Genomic DNA, 22,786 nt, shown 5'->3' on the forward strand with positions numbered 1-22,786 from the left:
AAACTCAAGACATGTCATCATTAGAGTTACACACTCTTCATTTAAATGAGTACCCACTACTTTAATTCAACCAATCAACATTTTTGGCTTAGCAAAAAATGTTTTAAAATACAACTCAATTATTTTTTCTATTTTGGGTCAGCAAAAAGACATTGCATCGTTATAGCCTTTGCCCAAAGAAAAGACATTGCATCGCTATAGCCTTTGCCCTTTGGGCAAGCCAAAAAGGCAGCTGGAGAGCGTTATCATTATTTGCACTCCCCCACGACGAGCGTCCTTGCAGTGTGAATTCGCAAGCTGCTGCCACGCTGCAGCATCTTCAAAGATTCTGCATGTTTTCCGAATAAACACCCTTTGGCGCCGCATTTTAACACGCCAGTTCAAGTCTGAACCCTGCCTTCATCAGCTTGTATGAAGCTAGCATGATGAACAGCTTCCGAAGGCACTCTCCTATCGCAAGACTGTCAGTGCCTGTGCTTATTGTCGGCGCTGGGCCCGTTGGTCTTGTTCTGTCTATCCTGCTCTCTAAACTTGGTAAGCATTTCATACGAGTAGGTATGCACATACATACATACATACATGCACCTGCTTATATGGTAGAAATTGACAGCATATTATTAGCACCACAGCAAGCACTTTCTTCAGCATTGGGTTCCAGTGCAAAGAGCTGCTGGCGCCTCCCAATGCTGTCCCTTGTAGCTTTTGAGTTGCCAAAGAATTTTTTGGGTACTTATCCAGAGGCACTCTTATTTAAGGAGAGAGAGCATTGTATTTCTTGATGCGTAAAGCAGGGATTCATGGTTGTGTTGTCACGTTTTTCTTTTAGTAGCCTGTAGGAGAGGTGCCTATTCATTTATTATCTGGAGAGAGAGAGAGAGAGAGAGAGAGAGAGTACGAGAGGTGTCACCCCGCTCCCCCACACATGTAGGAGGTCATGGACCCCTAGAAGTCCACTCAAGACGTCAGCAATTTGATCGCTGGAACCTTTCTGGTAGCGAATCTTGAAGTCAAACTCTTGCATAAGTTCAACCATCTATCCTTCCGGCCACTTCCATAAATCGTGGACCATGGCATAAAGCTCTTATTCATACGTTGGTTAACGCATTTCAACGTCAGAAAGTTTCTTGCTTTCAAATGCAACAAGACGATCATCTCAACATAGCGCCGCACCAAGCCTATAATCACTAGTATCTGTTCCACTCCGAATGGCTTGCTAGGATCCACACTATGAAATATCGGGGTAGTAGTCATCAAACACTTATTCTTTCACCCCTCCTTTCAAAAATTGCGCAAGTGGAGGAGCAACTTTGGAGTAATCCTTGGTAAATTTGCGAAAGAATCTAGTAAAGCCTAGAAAGGACTTTACTTGGTGTACATTCTTGAAAATAGTTCAATTTTGCACTTTATCCAGCTTGTCAGGGTCGACGCGAATTTCATCGCGAGTTATAATATGACCCAGGTAAAGAAGCTCTTTTTTGAAGAATTCGCACGTGGAGGCTTTATCATAAAGCTTCTCAGTTCTCATTACTCCGAGAATAGTGCATATATGTACGAGATGACTCCGATTGTAAATCAATATGCTTATATACACTTGTGACCATTGACTTGACCATTCGGAATTCAAAGTTCACAACAATGATGCAATCAATTATTCACTATAAGTGTATCGTGATTCACATCAAGAGTTAAAGACCAAAGCATCCTACTTAAGACTTCCATTTGAACAAAAGAATAGTACTATTGTCTATATAGTCGCATGTGGCATGAATCATGAAAGCAGAATATAGCCTTGGCCCTCTGAAAATTTGAAATTTTCTCTCAGCCTTGTCTTTGAATTTCTGAAATTCAGCTTTAATCGGAAATCCTATGTGTGTGTGTGTGTGGGAGGGTGGGGGTATGCAAAGTGAGTCGCTGCGCAACAAAAAATCGGGATCGAAAAAAAGCCACACAATTTCGCCTTATAAAAGACCCCCAAAAATCAGTTGCTCAGAAACGCATTTTTGAAAACCTAAAACGTTGAGAAACGTTTCACCGCTTCACATGGGTTCGAAACAATTTTTCATGCAAATATGGCGACAAATTTGACATCCCTGTTCACAACGAGGGTTCCATGGAGTTGATTCTAGATTGCAGAGGGGATATGTGCATACCTCTAAGGTTCTTAATGCTCCGAAGCTGGGTTTTCATTTGATATCTGTGTAGCTGGGTTTTTATCTTATATCTATGTAGCACGAGGTGCGCAAGATAGGCATGGAGGTGATCTTCACATAGGATGCAATGTTCGTTCGAGATTGCGACTCCAGCGAGGAGGTCAGAGGGGGCATAGTGGAGAATGGTCTCTATAGGCTCCATGCACTTTTTTCAGTGACTAACACTCCCACATGTCATTTATGGCATTATAGGTTTGGCCATTCGAACATTGATGCTCTGCTTTTCATGAATAGATGATGGAAGGCTTATTAGATATTGGATGTAAGCATGGGAAATGCATTGCTTGCATTTGTGGGAAGCAACATAGGGAGGTTGTTCAAAAGCACACTACATGCGAAGCTATTTGTCACGTGACACATCCCAACCCTATGTGTCCGTGGACAAGCTACACCACAGCAGGGTTCAGTCAGTCCAGTTAGTTTAGATTAGCAGTGATGTGGCACTTTTGTGAGTCTGTTCGTAGACCGTGCATGCCCATTCACTTAGCATAGATGCATATCCTCCGGTTGCACACAGCATGATCATCGGAATTCCCATCAGAATCCATTAGCATCAGTTAGGGGAATTTTCCGGTCCATTTAGCCTATTTTCCTATTTATTGGGATTTTCACTTATTATTTTTAAGTGACTTTTCTACAAAAGTAGGTAGGGCAATTTTGCTAAGTTAATATATAAGCAAACCAAAGTTCACACTTTCTGGCAGAAGAGGCAGCAGGAGCTTCCCGCTCAACAGGCAACTTCTCAGCAGTACCCCCCCTCAGCAGCAGATCCATCGCCACCATCTCCCCTCATCTGGCGTTTTTCCCTCTTGCCGCCATCGCCCAAGACCTCCCTTTCCGGCAGTTGTTTCCCCTTCCAGCAGCACCAAGCTTTAGCGTTTTTGAACCTCAATATCAGCCCCAAACCCTAGCGTTTTGGGATCACATAAAACTCAACAGATTCAGCGTTTTTCCACAGCTTGGCTCCACAACCTAGTACGTTTTTCAGCATTGGTCACTTGCAGAATCTCAACGTTTTACATCCGTTTCAGCAAGGAAAAACGCAGCCATTGCTAGCGTTTTTACAGCAGCCAATCAGCGTTTTTGATCTGCAGTTCAGGCCTTGAAGAAACGCAGAGTTTCAACCTCAGACTCCGTAGCAGATTCCCCCCAAGAAGGTTGCAGATGGTCCCCCATTTTCAGCCATAAAAACGCAGCCAAAACAGTCATTTTCAGCCACCGAACAATCCCCAAATTCAGCGATTAGAAGCCTACAGATTTCAGCCATCGAGTCGTCGTCGTCATCACCGTCATTGTCATCGGCATATTCCCATTGCATCAGTCCATTGCATACGCATTGTACACCTTGTGCAATCAAAGAATAGACCACTCTCACCGACGAGAGTGGGGCCTTCGGAGGAGGGTTTTACAAACCCCTCGGTGTCGTATCTCTTCTCTCTCCTTCTCAGTCTCATTCATTGGCACGCACAATATCCACTCACTTTGTTCGTGACCACAACACTCTACAAGACGGAAAGCTCCCTTTCCCTAAGAGCTAAAAGGAACCTTGAGCAATAAAGATCACTAATCTTGAGAAAATACAACATTCATTCCGCTGCACCTTACATTGGTATCAGAGCTTCGGAAGTGTTCTGCATTACTCAAGGGAAGAACCACAAGAATTTTTTTTGCTTCTTGTGATCGCACGAACGCAAGTTTACTTGGGCGTGGCGATTCCTAATCGTGTTTTGTTGAAGAGTGACAGGAATCCCAAGAAAGAAGGGCTTGTCCAGCCTCCCCTTGTGTCTCTTTTCGCTCATTGAGAGCGGACCGTGCACTTAGCGGCCGGCCAATCGACGTGAGGTGGGAAAAAGAAACCTTGGTGTGAGCGCAAGGCCGCCAAGGGGTGCGCCCGCAGAAAAGGGTAGAACTCGGGTGAAGAGAAGATCCTTCTCCAACGCGATTTGCAAGCAAAAGAAAACCTCAAGAACCCCAAGAACCCAAGACCCTCAAGACTCAAGAACCTCAAGAACCCTAGATTCTCACGAATCAAGGACCTCAAGAACCTCAAGACCCTCAAGAACCCAAGTTCCTCGCGAGCTTAAGACCCCAAGATCATAGTGCATGGTCATCACCCGAAGCGGCGTGGATACTTTGCATTCAGGTGATGAGCATGAGAGAGGCGACGAAGGATTCTCCCCACCAGGAGGTTTTTCCAACCCTCCCCCTTCGCCATCTACGCCAGACCCTACGGAGGCAATGATGAAGCAAATGATGGCTATGATGGATAGATAGGAAGACAAGCGCCTTGCTTTAGAACGCGAGCGCGATGCAAGAAAAGAAAGAAAAGAACTAAGGAAGGAAGAAGCGGCAGCAAGAAACGCAGCATTGGAGGCCGAGCATGAAGCTCGACGAGAGCTACGCACTCAAGAATTGCTTGTCCAAGTTCTCGCCTCGAAGACCGAACCACCCAAAGATCATGGGAGTTCCTCTCATGGGCCACGATGCGGATTCCAACCATCCAGTTACAGAAAAGTTGATTTTTAGTAAGTATGAGGGTAAGATGGAGCTACTGTTATTTATTCTTGGTTGCATCAATTTAATGCTTATTTTGCGACAACTAAGAAGACAAGTAATAGCAAAGTTTTGATGGCAGCTATGTACCTTGTCGGTGATGCCATTAATTGGTACCACGCATGGCAAGAGGCACAGCTAGCCGCGCACCTAGAGGCAGCCGACGATTTCACGCCCCTCTCTTTTAGTTGGGCTGATTTCCAAGACAAGCTCAAGGCACGGTTTATACCACCTCAGTACCTCGCACGGTTGAAAGACGATTGGCGCGCTCTCAAGCAAAATGGTATGCCGGCTATGTCTTTTTCTAATCGTGTTTTGCAGCTAGGTACCCAATTACGCATGTCGGATGATGAGCGCAAAGAGGCTTTTCTCTTTGGATTGGACGAGTATATCAAGTATGATGTCGAGGTATTCGATCCAATCGATCTCAACAAGGCGGTAGCGATTGCTCTCGCACAGGAGATGAAGCACAACAAGGGAAAGCCTAAGGAGAACAAGACTTCCACAAGTACCTCGCAGACTCCTCAGAGAACGGTAAGAGCGGTAAGAATGGTAAGAATGATAACTCTTCTAACCAATCTACCAACAGTATCTCATCAAAGAATTCTTCCAATGAATCTAAGGGTAAGGCTAACACAACTGCTAAACCTAAGCTTACTCCATATGAAAAGGTAGCACAAGGAATTGTAGGAGGATACATCACGTCGAAAGAACAAAGCACTTATTCTAAGGAAGGTCGTTGTTTTCATTGTCACATTAAGGGTCACATAAAACGAACATGTCATAAGCTTGAATCGAATGAATCTAAAGAACCCACAACACCCACCACAACTGTCAATGCAATGAATGATAATACGATTGTGTCCAAAGTTTCTCAGGACCCTCCCATTGATGATTCTCTCATTAAATGTTATGGTCGTACGTCGGGGCACCGTTTTGTCATATTGTTTGACCCAGGTAGTATGCATGATGTGATCAGTCCCTCTCTTATTGAGAGAGCTCGTCTCGAAGTAAGTCCGAGATCTCTTATCGAGGTCTCTGGCTTTCAATCTGGTATGGACGCTCTCTTCACGAAGGAGTGTCTTGATGTGTTGTTTGTAATTCAACAGACTGCCTTCACTAGAAGATTTGTTGTTTCTCCTCTCTCAGGATGTGATATGATTTTAGGCATGAAATGGTTTCGTGAAATAAACCCTCTCGTTGATTGGGAGGCTAACACTTTAACTCTCAATGCCAAAAGTGATTCTCCTACTGTCTTTCATGGAGTGGACACTGCTCCTTCTCCATCTCTCATTGCTAATATCCAGGACAAGGTTGGAAGGTTTCGGGATAAGGAGATTCTCTCAATCTCTTTTTCTCCACAGTATGACACACAGGATTTGCATGATTATGAGAAGCATGATGATTTGAATGATAATGATTTGCATGATGATTTGGATGAAAAAGACACGCATGATGAATTGCATGAAGATGATGTGATTGTTCACAAGGATGATGTGTTAGTGGATGCTTTTCCTAGCGAAGCTAACCTTGTTGTAGATGCGATCAATCACGAAGATCCGATCTTGGCTTTCGAGTCGAGGTCCACAGATCCCCCAGAAGAAAATTCGATAGATCCCGAAGAAGCGATCTTGGCTCTCGAGCCTTGGTCCAAAGAACCATCACAGGAAGTATTATGTGTTCGCATGATCGATACGCACGCATTGTTCGAGTGTTTCATTCGTGAAGGTTTCCTGTATTTTAGTTAGCATCGTTATGTGATCCCTTTTGCTAGGCATGACATATTGTATGTTGAGCACGTTTTTCTCATGGATGCGCACGAATGTATGCGGATTTTTCGTGAAAAGTTGAAAAGTTTGTATGTCAGGAAGTCACATTCCATGTCTCTTCCTTGACATGACATAGTTTCTGAACGGCACATGATTATATGAGTACCAAGCATGGGCATTTTCATTATGATTTGCCACAGTTGATTGATTTCGATCAAACTGAAAAGATTCGACCGCATTGTTTGCATGTGTTTGATGAACGGGTTGTCACTTCGTCTCTATGTTCATCTACATTGCATACACAGTCTTTAGAGAAGATAAGATTTTTTTCCTTCACTTTACATGGAATGGGTATGTTCATGGTTTTGTGTTAGAGATGGTTTCAGGAATTTTCAGCCATGGAGATTCTTGAAGACGAAAGAAGCAGGACTCTAGACGAAGTTGAAGCAAGAAAGGAGATTCTGAAGACTTTGTGTCGCTTTCGGCGCGGCCCAAAGAAGCAAGCGTTGCAGACCTTTATGAAGTTCAAGTACCGCACGACCCACACATCAGAGTGGGCCTGCGAAGAGTCCCTTCCAGGATTCCGGATGTTGTCGGCGATCTCCCTCGACGCCATACAGTTCGGTACCAGTACCTCACTTTGAAAAGGAGGGGATGTCACGTGACACATCCCAACCCTATGTGTCCGTGGACAAGCTACACCACAGCAGGGTTCAGTCAGTTCAAGTCTAGATTAGCAGTGATCTGGCACTTTTGTGAGTCTATTCGTAGAGCATGCCCAGCCCGAAATGAAACGATGTTGCACTGAAGAGGACTCGAACCCCTAACTACTTGGTTCGAAGAGGACTCGAACCCCTAACTACTTGGTTCGAAGCCAGGGACTCTATCCAATTGAGCTATCGGTGCGGGGGGGGTTGGGTCAAGGAAAGCCCAACCTTGGAAATGTTTTTTGCGTTATTTCAAAATGAGTTTACGTAATTAAAGAAAATTAACTCAATTAAAAGACAAAAAAGTCAATCTTTGTCGTTGAGGATCTCTCGGTTAGTTACCGAATAATTTAACCATCCCTTCCCTAAAAGAAAGTAACTACTTGATATATGTAATCCGTAATATTCGGATTCAGTCGTCAGCTGTGGTTTTTACCCTCCCCAGGGTGTCCGCTCTGCCCGTGAGACGGTTTTTTAACCACGACGTCTACGTTTAAGTTTAAAGGCAGTCCCTTTACGAATCCGGCTTCTAAGCCTATGGAACTTAACGAAAATCTGGACAGCGTCTCTGGCTTTATTATGAACGGCTTGGATTTTATCCGCCTCCTCCTGCGAAACAGTTATTTCTGTTTCTGGATTCAGCGGCATGTCTTGCTCAACAAAAACTACTTCTGGAGTCGAAGGCAAGAGCTCAAACAGGGCTTTATACATGTCAATCAAAGGTTGCGCCTGGAAGACTATTTGCGCGGCATAATGCGCTATCACTTCCTGGGAGAAGGGGACCTTCAAAAGGAGTTCTATGCCCTCTTCCGGGGACATGCTTAAAGGGAGAGATACCCCAGAGATGAGCATCAAGCCAGGAATAAGGTCCTTATGGAATGACGTGAACAGACGGGAGTTTGCCTCCTTAAACTGTACCGAAATCTGAGCCCATTCCTGCATTGTGGCTTCGCTGACTATGGAGGGGTTTAACTTGGCAGAGATAGAGTTTACTAGATTGTTTATTTGCGCAGGCTGCAGTTGTGAAACGAATTCATAACTGTTCTCAGCGCTGGGCAATCTGCCTTGTTGGCAGGTTTTTAGTATTTTATCACAACCTTGCCAAGTTTCAAATAAGATTGAACGGCAATCCTCCTCCTTTAGTTGCATAAACTGTGAATGTGAAGACGCTTGAGTTACTATTGAAAAACTACTAGCGCCCATATTCATACAGTATGCTGTTTCAGCAAACGCAAGCCCAATTAGATTTAAGAAAATTAAAAAAAGAGCAACAAACAAGAATACCTTTCTCAATGAAAGAAAGGAGAGATATATGGTGAGGTTATTAAAAAGAAAGGAGAGATATATGTTGAGGTTCTTAGAAATGAAGGAGAGATATATGGTGAGGTTATTCAAAAGAAAGGAGAGATTTCTGTTGAGGTTATTCAAAATAAAGGAGAGATTTCTGGTGAGGTTATTCATGTTTATCTTATTTTCTTTTTTTAAGATACAAATAAGATTGAAAAAGCCATCGTCAAAGCAAATAAGGCAATAGCTTCTGTTAAGGCAAAGCCGTTAGTAACATAACCAGATTTCACTTAGCATAGATGCATATCCTCCGGTTGCACACAACATGATCATCGGAATTCCCATCAGAATCCATTAGCATCAGTTAGGGGAATTTTCTGGTGCATTTAGCCTATTTTCCTATTTATTGGGATTTTCACTTATTATTTTTAAGCGACTTTCCTACAAAAGTAGGTAGGGCAATTTTGCTAAGTTAACATATAAGCAAACCAAAGTTCACACTTTCTGGCAGAAGAGGCAGCAGGAGCTTCCCGCTCAACAGGCAACTTCTCAGCAGTACCCCCCCTCAGCAGCAGATCCATCGCCACCATCTCCCCTCATCTGGCGTTTTTCCCTCTTGCAGCCATCGCCCAAGACCTCCCTTTCTGGCGGTTGTTTCCCCTTCCAATAGTACCAAGCACTAGCGTTTTTGAACCTCAGCATCAACCCCAAACCCTGGCGTTTTGGGATCACAGAAAACTCAGCAGATTCAGCGTTTTTCCACAGCTTGGCTCCACAACCTAGTAGCGTTTTTCAGCATTGGTCACTTGCAGAATCTCAGCGTTTTACATCAGTTTCAGCAAGGCAAAAGGCAGCCATTGCTAGCGTTTTTACAGCAGCCAATCAGCGTTTTTGATCTGCAGTTCAGGCCTTGAAGAAACGCAGAGTTTCAGCCTTAGACTCCGTAGCAGATTCCCCCCAAGAAGGTTGCAGATGGTCCCCCATTTTCAGCCATAAAAACGCAGCCAAAGCATTCATTTTCAGCCACCGAACAGTCCCCAAATTCAGCGATTAGAAGCCTACAGATTTCAGCCATCGAGTCGTCGTCGTCATCACCGTCGTCGTCATCGGCATAGTCCCATTGCATCAGTCCATTGCATACGCATTGTACACCTTGTGCAATCAAAGAAAAGACCACCCTCACCGACGAGAGTGGGGCCTTCGGAGGAGGGTTTTACAAACCCCTCGGTGTCGTATCTCTTCTCTCTCCTTCTCTCAGTCTCATTCACTGGCACGCACAATATCCACTCACTTTGTTCGTGACCACAACACTCTACAAGACGGAAAGCTCTCTCTTTCCCTAAGAACTAAAAGGAACCTTGAGCAATAAAGATCACTAATCTTGAGAAAATACAACATTCATTCCGCTGCACCTTACACTATTGTGGTTTTGGAGTTGGTTCACATTGACCTTTGTGTCTGGGAAAAGTTGATTACTTCATGTTGCTGGTGGATGATTTTAGCTGCTTTAAGTGGGTATATATATATTTTTTTTTTCTGAGAAAAAGATCCTTCTATTAGTTAATGAAAACTGCGCATAGGGCTACATCCACCTCTGCAAGAGAGGGCTACAATCATGATGGGGAGACTCTCCCAATGAAAAAACATCATATATACAATGAGGCTAAATCAAGAGATGGGAGGAGGGAAGAGCCACACAGGTGGACAATAGTGCCATCTGAGCACCCCCTGGACTATGGTGTAGAAAGGCCCAGGCCGCCAGAGTCGAAGGAAAGCCTCGCGGCGCTCCCGCATGCGGTCGGAGCTACCCTGTAGTCCCTCAAGCTGTCCTCTGAGAGTATGGATCAGCTCTAGCCAAAAGCCACGCACAGTCTCTGTTGGTGGCACAGGGCGAGCCTCAAAGATGCGGAAACAGCGGGTCCGCCAGATGGAACAAAGTGTCAGGCCACTGATGAGCTCCCAACGCTCCTCTCTCTCACTGCACCACTCCTGTGGAGTAAGCTATTACGCTTGAATACTCTTTAAGCCCACACCCTCTACCTGGTAAGGGAAGATATAGTAGTGCTTTTCGCACAAGTGAATGAACACTCTCTTTACGAGGGGAGGAAGAAGCGACGACTACGACCTGTGCTCGAGGAATCCAAGGGTTGAAATCCTAGATTATTTGATGAGCGAGTTTTGCTCTAAGATCGAGCCAAGGGATCGTCAAGTTGAGCGTCTTCGCTCTAAGGATCTTACGAAGGGAAGGTAATTTCCCAGGCTCATTGAAACTTATGTACACCTTTGGGTACATGGATAACACACGAAGATGCAGACCTATGCTAAGGTGGGTCATCTACCAATCGAATTTTTTTCTGCTGAACGGAATGAAATGAACCAACTTCCTTTTTAGGAACTGGACAGGAGTTTGTTATACTCTCTTGAGCGCCTTTTTGCGCGCAAGGATATTCTAACACGAGAATCTCTATTTGAGATGTGTTCGGTAGAAGGAATTTGAGTTTCTCTACGGAGAAGAGGTTTTTTGATGGTCGTTGATCATTAAGTACGCTATGTGCTTTTACCATTACAGTAGCAACTTTTGGTTGCGGTATATGTTTCTCCATGAGTAGGTAAAGTAGCATTTACACGTTGCTGGAATAAATTCGAACTATTCTCTTCGTAAGAATATAATCCGCCAACCGTTTCAAAATGGTAAGAATTACATATGGGAGAACATCCCTGAGAATCAAAGAGGGATCGCTCTATTGTGAACCGGGTTTGAACGTACGTTCAGAAAATGCTATGGCTATAATCCTATCTGCCTGAGTTTTGCAAGGCGTCATTGATGCTCGCAAGGTGAATCATTTTTTTACGATTCTGTAAGGAAGAGACGCTAATGGGCGTCGGGAAGACACTGCCGGTGATAATAACTCGCAGGAGGAAAAGATTGGAAGGAAGTGCCGCCGTGCACAAAGAATCTTCGGATTGGAACCGTCCGCCGACGTTGAGCGACGGCCCGGAACAAGAACCTTCTTTAATGTGATCGCAAACTTTGTTTGTGAAAGAAAGACATCGGGCTTAATGCTCTATGACTTGGGCATTCTCTATGTGGGAGGACACAAGAGGTTTAATATCCTCTGGACTAACAACGCAGGATTATGCGCAAGGACAGATACCTAGATTGATTTCTAGGAAGATTATTCTTCTCGAATTTGAGAAGACGGAATCAAGTTAACAGAATCTCGGATAAGGAAACTTTGGATCAGAACAATTGGCCTACCCAAAGCAAAGGCTCCGCTATAAGAACTTACTTTGGTAAAATGGCACACTTTGTCTGCCACAGGAAGATTCACATGAGCTTAATGCTCTCGACATGCCCTATGCGGGAGGACAGAAGAGGTTTAATATCCTCAGGACTAATAGCGCAAGGACATAGACCTAAATTTATTTTTAGGAAGATGATTCTTCTCGGGATTGAGAAGGTGAAATTGAGTTAACAGATTCTCGGAAAGACGCAAATGACGAGTTCTTACATGGCTTGTAAGTTTAATGAATGGTGAAGGATATCCTCGAGGTACTAGAGGAAGGACATGAACCGGTAAGATAAGTATTGAATTATTGAATTTCTGTTTAGTTTAATTTTTAAGTTCTCTTTTGAGAAAGGACCAGCTCAACTCACCATTGAGCAAGATTTGAAATTTTCCGGTTTCTCCCCGGCAGTTCAGTTGGACCTCTACAGTTGAGGACAACTGTTTATAAGTGAGAGGGATGTTGCTAAATTGGCTTTATCTGACAGAAAAATAATTCTAAATGAATTATTGGATTTATAAGTGAGACGGTTTTCTCGCTTGGAACACCAAGAAACTAATTCTAAATGAATTATTGGAATTTTAAGTGAGAGGGTTTTTCTCACTGGAGACATCCGAGTAGAGAGTATTCCTAGTGCGTCATTCAAAGTAATGACGGGAGCACTGTGAACGGGAATATCTGTAAGGCCACCAAGAACGGGTACTTCTGATGCGTCACATCGGATGGGTGACAGGGAGCATTGGGAAGAAGTATCCGACCATCCGGGAACGGACATCTCTTCCCGGACATCTCTGATGCGTCATAGGATGGGTGACATAGAGCATCGTGAAGGAGATTGTACCGTAAGTTCGGTAGGAAAGGACTAGGTGATGGGTATTCCTGATGCGTCACAAGGTGGGTGACGGGGTGCATCGGAAAGGGGATATCCATAGTCGAGAGGAAATCCAAACTGGAAAAGAGGAATACGCGTAAAGACGCAAGCACAAGAATAAAGATGGGTTCTGAGAAGCTTTTCTTAAAAAGCGGAATATTTTAACGAGTTTTTCGGGAAGAGCAGACGCTTTCCTGCGAGGAATCTATGTTTGCATTGCATTCGTGCATGTGGTTGCATCCAGGGACGCCTGGGAAGTGCTGTGAAAGCATTGTTTTTAACTTATAAGGTTTTATTGAGTTTTTGGCAGGTTCAGATCAATTTTAAAAATATGCCGGCCGTCCACTTAATAGTGGGTAGCCACTTAGAAAATAAAGCAACAAAACCAACCAGCGAATTCTCTCTCCCTATTTCGGGTTGAACAGAAAAAAAAAAAAAACAAAAAAACAAATTTTGAAAAAAAAAAAAAAAAACCGGCCACGATCTCTCCGCGAGCTGGTATTCGTGCCGTGGTGAAGGATCTATAAAAGCACCACATGCCCTCACTGAAGGGGGTTACCAACGCCAGCAAGAGAAGACTTTGCCGCCAGAAGACGCGAGAGATCGCGCGAGACTACGAAGCATGGAAGTCGCTTTTCCCGCGCAAGAGCGATAGGTATCTATTGTGGATTCGCCATATGAATTGTTGTCGCGTGTTTGCGTGTGTGTTTGCAGGTACTTCATCGCAAAGGAGAAGCGAGAAGGCTTCGGCCTACGCTTGGGAATTCCAGAAACGGAATTCGGAAATTGTCTGCGGAGTCTCAACTCCGAGTACATACGGAAAAAGGATTGAGAGCTTGTCTCTTGGATTTTACCTTACGGGAAGGAACGACCATCGAGTCAGAGATTTAGAACGGAGGGGTTTTCTCCGGTTCTTGTGCTTGTAAAAAGATTCTCCCTAATAAAGAATTCTCTTTAAGGTGGGGGACCAACCCATCTTCTAATCCCCAGTACTGTGTCGATCTTCTCACTCTCTCTCTCACACTATCTATTTCTCTCTATATCCTTTGGCTTCAGTATTAATTGATAAATTCTATTTATCCGAGTATATTTTATATTGTTATGCACTTCCGTTTGTGACAGAAACCCTCCTCCGAAGGCCCCACTCTCTATGGCGAGAGTGGTCTCCTATTGATTGCACAAATCTCTACAATGCAATGGACTTGCCGACGATGTCGTTGACGATGAGGACGACGAGACGGACTGAAAACTGAAAACGCTAATGGCTGAAATCTACAAATCTTTATCTGCTGAATTCTGACTCTATGTCGGTGATGACAACGATAACGATGATGCGACGACGACGCACTGAAAACGTAGATGCTGAAATCTGCGTTTTCCGGGCTAAATTTGCAAACGGTGACTGATCTGACCGTGCGGCGAGGATCTCCTGGGGGAAGGTGAGATCTGTGAGGTTTGGGACTTGTGGTGCGGAGTGTGACTGCTGCAAATGCAAAACGCTGATGCAAGGGGTGTTCTACCATCAGGAATCTGCAAAAACGCTAAGGGTTCAGCTGCTCCTTAAAACGCTAGGGCTGAATCTGTGTTTGATGCAAAACGCTGGGGGATCTGCTGTGTCTGTTGTCGCCAGGCTGTCGCAACTTCAAAAACGCTAGGGCTGAATTTGCACTTGAGAAAAAACATTGGCTTGTTCTTGATTGAAAACGCTAGGTGATCATGCTGGGGGGGTCTTGTCGAGAAGGTGCACTGTTGGATGTCTGGTCCCTGCTGCCTCTTCTGCCAGAAAGTGCTAGCGCTAGCTTTTCTTATATAGATCCTTGGCCAATTTGCCCTACCTAGTTTCCCAACAAAAGTCACTTAAAAATAATAAGTGAAAATTGGATAAAATAGGGAAAATAGGGTGTCTGCATTGCAAAATGCTTCTGATGGAATCTGATGGTAATGCTGATGATCATGTTGTGTGCAACCAAAGGATATGCATCTGCTCTAAGTGTCTGGACATGCACGATTTGCGAACAGACTCACAAAGGTGCCAGAACACTTCCTAAGCTAGCTGAATTGAACTGAACTGAACCCTAGTCATGAAGTAGCTTGTCCACGTACACATAGGGTTAGATGTGTTCAGAGGGGGATTTTGCTCCCAAGTCTTCCACGACAGCCCCAAATTTGTCAATACTTGGAGATCTTGATGATGTTCCTCTTGAGGTTCATTAACCCTCTTCTCCATTTCCTATCCGTCAGGCTCTGGAGGAGAATGCACCCATTCCTAATGAAACCCCCAAGAGCTTCGGGGAAGCGTAGGGATCGCTATACAGGTAACCTGGTGCATTTTCGGGGCAGAAAACAGAGAATTCGGCGTGCTGCAGATTTTCGCCACATTTGAGAAAGTGTCCGTATGCACTAGGAAATTCACCTTTGGCATGGGGATTTTGTCTGTGAAGCCTCCTACTACGGTTATACTGCCGAATCGGGCTAGAGTAGGCCATTTTCAGCCCGGTAAAAGCGGGACAGCTTGTAGGAACTTGCAGGTTTCCTCCCAAGTTTTATAGTAATAAAGAAATAACGAAAGGGGCGCCAGTCTTTGGGGCCTACAGGGTGTCACTGTCTGCTTGGTAGCGCTCTAGCTGCCAGGCCGTGGGTTGTTTGAAGTGTTAATTCGGTTTATTCATGATTCGTGAAGTTTCTCTCTGTCGTAAAGTTGAAGTAAAGAATCGGGTGAAAGCTAAAGTCTACCGCCCTGCGGGCCGGTGTTAGGGATCAATTAGGGTCAAAACCCTAAACCTGCAAAAATACATAGCAGGCTTATTTTACTGTTTTGGGCTTTGTTTCGCGTGCCGGTCGCATCTGTAGCAAGCCCTCGAGCTCCCACACCTAAAGGGCTACTTGCCCTTTGAATCGGACGAGATTTCTCGCGTGAAATCTCTCCGAATTCACGTGTTCTTGCGGGGGATTAGCAACTAGCTAATCCAGTACTTGTGCAAGAGGCTCTTGCCTCGGCAATCGCGCATGAACCCACACAACTATACATATAGATGAAACGCCCTCGAGCGGGGCATCACGTTTCTGTATTCAAAGGGGGAGAGAGATACACAAGAGCGGAATCATCGCGCTACATAAGACAGGGAGAAGGCAAGCTTTCCATTAGAGTGGTGATCATCTGCACCCACTACTCAGTACTCACACACATAGTAGTTCACTTATGAGTCAAATCAGCTTCCTCTCATTTTGGGTGCCCCCTCTCATGTTGGACTTGGCAAACTACTCTATAGCCGCCAAGTGTCCACTTTGCCTCTGTTGAGTTAATTTCCTAGTACCCACCGACTTATAAGTGTAGCGAGGGGTCTAAAATGACTTTGAATTGAGCCTAGACACCCTTTTACAGCTCGAATTCTAGTGCCGACTGGCCCGACCATCTTGTGGCGACATGCCCTTCCCGATTGCGGGTGAAACTCTCGGCCGTCAGCCATTTCACACTGGCCACACAATGTCCGGCCATTTGTGACTTCAAAAAGAGGGTCGCAAAAATTAAATAAAAATCAAGGAAAAGAAACCAACGACTAAGGTTAGTGGTTGCCACAGCCTCGTGACATACCCCCCTCTTGAAATCGCAAACGTCCTCGATTGCATGCCAAATATACATGCCATAGATGATTTAGTGTGATTAGCACCCTTTTATCATCACATGTATTTGCAGGAAAGGTCATGAAAAATAGATACAAACGAATTAATGAGACCTTTATACTTTTGTCATATCATCTAGGATAGAAGTGAGCATAATACCTTTAGCGTTTGTAGAACAATGTCTACTTCTATTGCACTGAATCCATATGTACATTTGATGTGTTAGCTCCATCATTACCCCTCCTTTGAGCATGTTGAGTTGGGGCATACGTAGGCTGTAACCCAAAGGCCTCAAGGTAAAGCTGCAATACATTCAGTGACTCTAGCAGTTCACGCTCTTCCATCCACTTTGCATCCATAGGTGGATAGTTCTTGAACTTCACCAAATACCGTCGTGCAACTTTTCCCTTAACTTTTCTTTCCTTATGTGCCAAAACCTGCTCAGGTACCAAGATCTCATCAAGTTCCTCAACTTCTGGTTGATCTTCATCTGACATATCTTCTGGCACATCACCCATAAAGGGTCTTAGAAGACTCATGTGAAATGCATTATGAATCTTCCAAGTATCAGGCAATTTTAGCCTATAAGCAACATCCTTGATCTTATCAAGTACTTGAAAAGGCCCATAATAACGCATGTTGAGCTTCCCAAACAACCTTTCCTTGCCCTTCATTTTCTTTAACCTTGCCTTTTCAAACCGCAAGAGTACCCAATCACGGTGAAAACAACATTTCACAACGGTGACGATCAACAACCCTCTTCTGCTTGGCCTGAGTCTTCTCCAAGGCAAGCTTGATCTTCTTATACATTTCCTCCATGTTCTCAACATATTGATTTGCCTCAAAAATTTTGTCCTTTGTGTGCAAAATGAGAGGAACCTTTTTGCCACCCTCAACAGTCTCAAAAGGTGCCTTGGCTGTTGACGAATGCATCGTATTGTTGTATGCATACTCAAGCATGGGTAGATACCCTTGTTATCTTACACATAATACTTCAGCAAATCCAAGGCAGTAGAATTAGCCTCTTTTGACTGTCCATGAGTTTGTGGATGAAATAAGGATGAAAACTTGAGCGTGGTGCCCATGTTTTCAAACAGGCCTCTCTAAAACTAGCTCGTCATACGAGGATCACGATCATTGACAATAGCCTGCGGCATACCATGGTACTTGAAAACATTGTACATAAACAACCGTGCCATCTAGTCAAATTTTTGTGAGAGTGCACGTGTGCGGAAGCGTGAGAGAGGAGAGAGAGAGAGACAGTAGGCATAAATGTTAGAGATGGGGAAAGGGGGAGATCAACCCCCCATGACTACCATGAGCAGAAGACCCAATACAACAACTAGATGATGGAAGCGGGTACCCCCGTGGCCCCATAAATAGGTGCCCAAGGGGAGGTAGGGCAATGCCTGGAGAAATCCCCCATGACCCAACAAGAAAATGATATATGCAAATATGTGAGGGTGCCCGGACAAAGGTGGGCAGTCGGTCCCAAACTCGAGCGGCCGGACGAGGTACAACCTAGACTGTGGGTGGCCAACCCGGAGACATACTAGCCGTACAAGTATGCCCTAGACCTATGTGAAGCAGCAGAGTGGTGTAAATCTAACACCCCCTCTCAGCACCAGATGCTGAACAAATCGCATGAAGCCAAAGATGTGAGGCAAATGATGAAGATGTATGCTATGATGTCCACTGAAGAACAATACTCCGCGAGTGTAGCAACAGTCTAGGGTGTCACAACCGCCGAGAGATCTCCATTGTAAGATGCCGTCACGAGCAGTGTAGCAAACTGCTGTACTCCGCTAATGCAATGTGAAGGTATTGTCTGAAGGTCCCGAATTGAGTGTGAAAACAACTCCTTGTCGTGAGAGAAGTGCCAAAAGACTTGCAAGTGTCGTTCCCAATAGGGTCTCAGGTGTCTGTAGTCAAACCGTTTGGAGAAAATGGGGAAACCCAAGAACCGTCATGAGAATGACCGGAAGCCTGCCAATGCATGAACCTGCAACAACCGAGTGTAGCCAGGTGGCTAAGCTGTGTAAAACTCCAGAAGGCTAGATGTAGCAATCTGCGTCATAAACGTTGTCAGGGGATATGTGTTCGAAACGTGATCCGGGAAGGCGTTGGGCCTTTGGTTGTGAGAGGTGTGAGAGAGAATCAGAACAACAGGTGCAAATGGCTATGGCAATCACCGTAAACTTCAATTAATCAAGTCAAACTTTGAGTACAACTTAATCCTTAGCCAAGGCGGACTGTTAACAGCACCGTCACTTGGATCATCTGATAACTAGGAGTTTAAGCTCCCGTTTTATAGGATTAACTGGGCCGTTAACGACATCTAGGCTTAATAAGATGATTAATCAATCTTCGGAGTGATGACGGTGATGGAAATTTCCTCTCGTCACTTTTCTTGCTTTAACCGCTTTCAGGAGCTCTCTATACCTTCTGCTGCTTTCTTCAATTTCTCTAAATAATCTTCGTATCGTACTTCCCTTCTTTAATGTTTCCAAATCAAAGTCGAGAGAGAGCTGGAAGAGAGAGAGAGCTTGCAAATCAAGGTCAAGAGAGAGCTTTCTTCTTGATCCTGATTGCCTTCTGTTGAGCCCCTTCCTTCCTCGAATTCCTTCCTTTGTCGTGCCAAACTCTCCTCGCTTATGCTCGAGAGAGAGTGTGTTTATCTCGAGAGAGTTTGCTCTCCCTTGCTTTATGCTTCACCGGCTTCAAGCCTTCCTCCCTTGAGAGAGTTGCTTCTTAGCTCGAGAACGAGAGAGAGAACCTCCTTGCTTGATGAGATCCGAGAGCAAGAGAGAGAGCACCTTGCTTCCTTCCTCTCAAGCTACACACCCTCCTCGTTCATGCCATAATCCCCTTCCTTCCTCGAATCATCTCTTTCCTTCCTTTGTCGTGCCAAACTCTCCTCGCTTATGCTCAAGAGAGTGTATTTATCTCGAGAGAGTTTGCTCTCCCTTGCTTTATGCTTCACCGGCTTGAAGCCTTCCTCCCTTGTTTCCCTATTGCCCTCATGCCAATCTTCCTTGCCGAGAGCCTTGCTTCGAGAGCTCTGCTTGCTTATTGCAACTCAAAAACCCATATGCCTCCTCTTGATTATGGCCGAGAGAGGGAGAGAACGTCTTGCTTGCTCTGAGAGAGAGATCTCCTTCTTGCTTAGTTCCGAGAGCGAGAGAGAGAGTTGCTTCTTAGTTGAGAGAGAGAGAGAGAGAGAGAGAGAGAGAGAGAGAGAGAGAGAGAGAGAGAGAGAGAGCTTCTTCTTCTCTGCCTTCCTCGATGGCTTTCCCCCTCCTCGAATCCTCTTTTCTTCACTCGTAACCCCCTTTTCTTTCTCCCCTATTTCCCTTATATACCCTTTTTCATGCCCCCCCACAATGATGTGGCGCGGGACACGTCTTGATGACGTGGCAAGCCCAACCAGGTGAGGTGTGCGGATTCTGAGGGAAACAATTCCGAATGGGGGCGCCCTAGCGAACTGAGCATTTTTGCCTTCTTGCCCGACATCGTCCGAGTACCACCCCGGCCTGCGCGAGCCAATCTTTCCCTGTTGGCCCTGTCGCTCGTTGCTCGCCCACCTCATGCCATGCCTTCTCCCTTTTTTCTTCCATTCACACCCACTAAGGCCCCAATGGGCGGCCCCTCCTCTTGAGGTCATGGGCGGCCACTTCCCACCTTGGGTGGCCTTTATTTTTGCTTTTTGGGGTCATTGCTCTCAATGGGCATCACATTGGGCATATATATCGACTAAGACATTGCACCGCATGACATTTTTCTTTTACTGCAGCCCTCGACTGACATTATCATCGTGAGTTTTGTTGCCCATTTCAGTGTCGTGGACATTGCCACAGGCCATTAAGATGCAAGAACCTTTTGACGAAAGGCCTTCCCCTCATATGCTATAAAAGCATCTCAAGGCTTCCATGCTGTAGTTATGATGAATGCACCGCAAGAGATGACATTCTTTCTGAAGCGCATCACATTCGGCATACATATCAATTAAGGTATTGCTAGGCATATCCCACTATCAGCAGTCTCCAATAAACAATATTCTTGTCAGGCACAACATATCAACCAAAGCGTTGCCTGTCACAACACATTTGGCATTCATATTTGCTAAAATACTGCCAAGCACGGCATTCCCCTTTTAGCTGAAATCTCATCAAGCACTTACTGCTCTACGAACTACATGATACTCCAGAATGTGGTTGAAGCCCAGAACTCCCAGTTGGCACACTCACTCAGGCGACCAAACTGGTACAGAACCGACCCCCGGTGAAACTTAAACTGCTATATCTTGGCAAGCAGAGCTCCGATTGCCAATCTGAAAAGACTGGCGTGCTCCACAAAGTGAGTACTTCAGCCCCATGCATTCATACCATCCCTAACCCTTCATTTGCAATTGCCCAATCCGGCTCAGATCTGCAATCAATCCTAGCTTCAAACTGCCATAACTTCTTAACTGTAGCTGCAATTGAAGAGCCGTAAAGACAGGCCGGTAGAGCACTTCAAGCACTGCAGTTCTAGATCATAAACTCCCATTGCTTATCACTTTAGATGTACCCACTTTTAGCATAAAAAACATAAGTTCTGGCCCCTTAAAGCCGCATTTGACATACATTTAGCATTAAACTTGGCATGTTAACAAGCCTTGATCACTGCTCAATAAATGTGTAGGCTTTAAAGAAGCTTAGCTTGCATTTCTCTGCTCTTCTTCCCATCATGGAAGCGGAGCTGCACGACAACGTCCTCCGAAACAAGGAAAGCCAGACTAAACAGTCTGCACTGTAAAAGCTACCATAAGCTGCAGCAGTCACCGAGAGACCACACGGAGCACCACCGGATAGTGTCCTGTCAGTAGGTAGGGTAATTCAAGATGAGGGGAAAGCCATACTCAACAGTTTGCGTTGTGTAGGGCCTTTGAGAAGAGGTGTGGTCAGACAAGCTGTCTTCACCGTGATCATCGTGTATGAAGAAGGGAAGCCAGACTGAGTAGTCTGCGCTGTGAAGAACCTCTGAGAAGAGGAAAGGCCAGACCAATCTGTCTGTGCCGTCTTGGGTGTATCTCCTACCTCCAATCCTCTGGTGTCAACCAAAACAAAATCCACGCCAACAACTCCACCAAAACGCATCTTGGTGTGGCTCTCAATGTGAATGAGTTGGGAGTGGCCTACTGCCGAGGTCGGGGGATAAGTCTGAGGTTACCGAGGGTGAGTGTAAGCAACTCTGAAGGTAGCAATCCAAATGAGCAGGATTGTAGAAGAGCAACTGCACTACCATCCAAGCCAAGCTCCGGGTGACTCCGGATGTAGTCGCGTAATGATGCCTAATCTCCCGCATCTCGCGGGTAAACTTTCCAAGAGAGTCCAAAGCACCGAAGTATGTCACAAAGTGATGACGTGGCGGACAGCAGAAACCCTAATTTCTGCCAGAAACCCTAAAATTCCTGCAAACCCTAATTTTTGCCAAAAACCCTAAATTCCAGAAATCGCGGAGGTGGATTATTATTATTATTATTATTTTTTTTTTTTTTTTGGAAAATGATGAGCGACGCGAATTTTGCTTTTGCTTTTTTTTTTTATAAAAAAAAAAGAGAAAAGACTCTCTAAGAGAGAGAGAGAACTGATGCTTTTGATTTTAAAAGCTTTTGGGGCTCTGCTTTTGGGCATCCCTTGTAACCTTTAAATTAGTGGTGAGGGCCTCACTTCTCAGAGCATCTGGACGCAGAGTCTGAGAGTGAAACCCTAACCGCTCTCTTGTACTTTGATGATTGATTAATACAAAAAGAAATACCGAAAGGGGCGCCAGTCTTTGGGGCCAATATCTCTAGGCACGGAACTCCGCCGGGCCAGTGCAAATCTATTGTGATCTGTGAATTGTTTTGAAGTGGTTATTTGGTGCTGTCGCGGTTGATTCTTGACTTGGAGTGTCCAAGTTTGTTACAGTGGTATCAGAGCACGGCCGATTTCTCTTCTACGGGAAATCCGATCCCCGAATTTTTTTTTCCGCGGCACCTATGGCTTCAGGCAATGATCAGTCGACTCCCTCTGCATCTGGAGATGCGGGCTGGGATCACAACGAAGATTCAGACAGAGAGTATGGCCCGCCTCGGCCTACTCAGGCGGAGCAAACAGAGATGGAGCGTCGTCAATTGATTGGCGATGCAACAAAGATGATGCTCAATTTTGCCAAGGACCCGAAGATGGTAAAATATATGAACCAGACCTCTTTGAAAGAGGTACAGATGGAGTGGCAGAGAACCACAACACCACTCCCGAAACCCGCTCTCAAGAAACCTTCTACCTCCAAGAAATATACGGAGAAGGAACTGGAGAACGTGGTTGATGCACGGATTGCTCAGCTTTTCGACGTGCAAAAGAAAGGCAAAAAGCACGGCAAAAAGCAGAACAAAGGTACTGACTTCCCGGGATATTTGGGTCGTCAGTCGACATTCGACAAAGCAAAGAAACGGAA

At 45.0% G+C, this 22,786-nt stretch overlaps 1 protein-coding gene across 1 annotated transcript in view; it reads left to right on the top strand.

The window, feature by feature from the left end:
* The first annotated feature begins 238 nt into the window (after positions 1-238).
* The window catches only part of EMB2421 (FAD/NAD(P)-binding oxidoreductase family protein), a 120,917-nt gene continuing 98,369 nt past the window's right edge, over positions 239-22,786 (top strand). The window contains exon 1 of the mRNA XM_086492336.1: positions 239-534. Coding sequence (XP_086348462.1) covers positions 423-534 — 112 coding nt within the window. The 5' untranslated portion in view covers positions 239-422. The remainder of the gene's footprint in view (positions 535-22,786) is intronic.

The sequence above is a fragment of the Adiantum capillus-veneris genome, chromosome 20 (assembly GCF_014529385.1).
Source record: "Adiantum capillus-veneris isolate H3 chromosome 20, ASM1452938v2, whole genome shotgun sequence".
Taxonomy (NCBI): Eukaryota; Viridiplantae; Streptophyta; class Polypodiopsida; order Polypodiales; family Pteridaceae; genus Adiantum; species Adiantum capillus-veneris.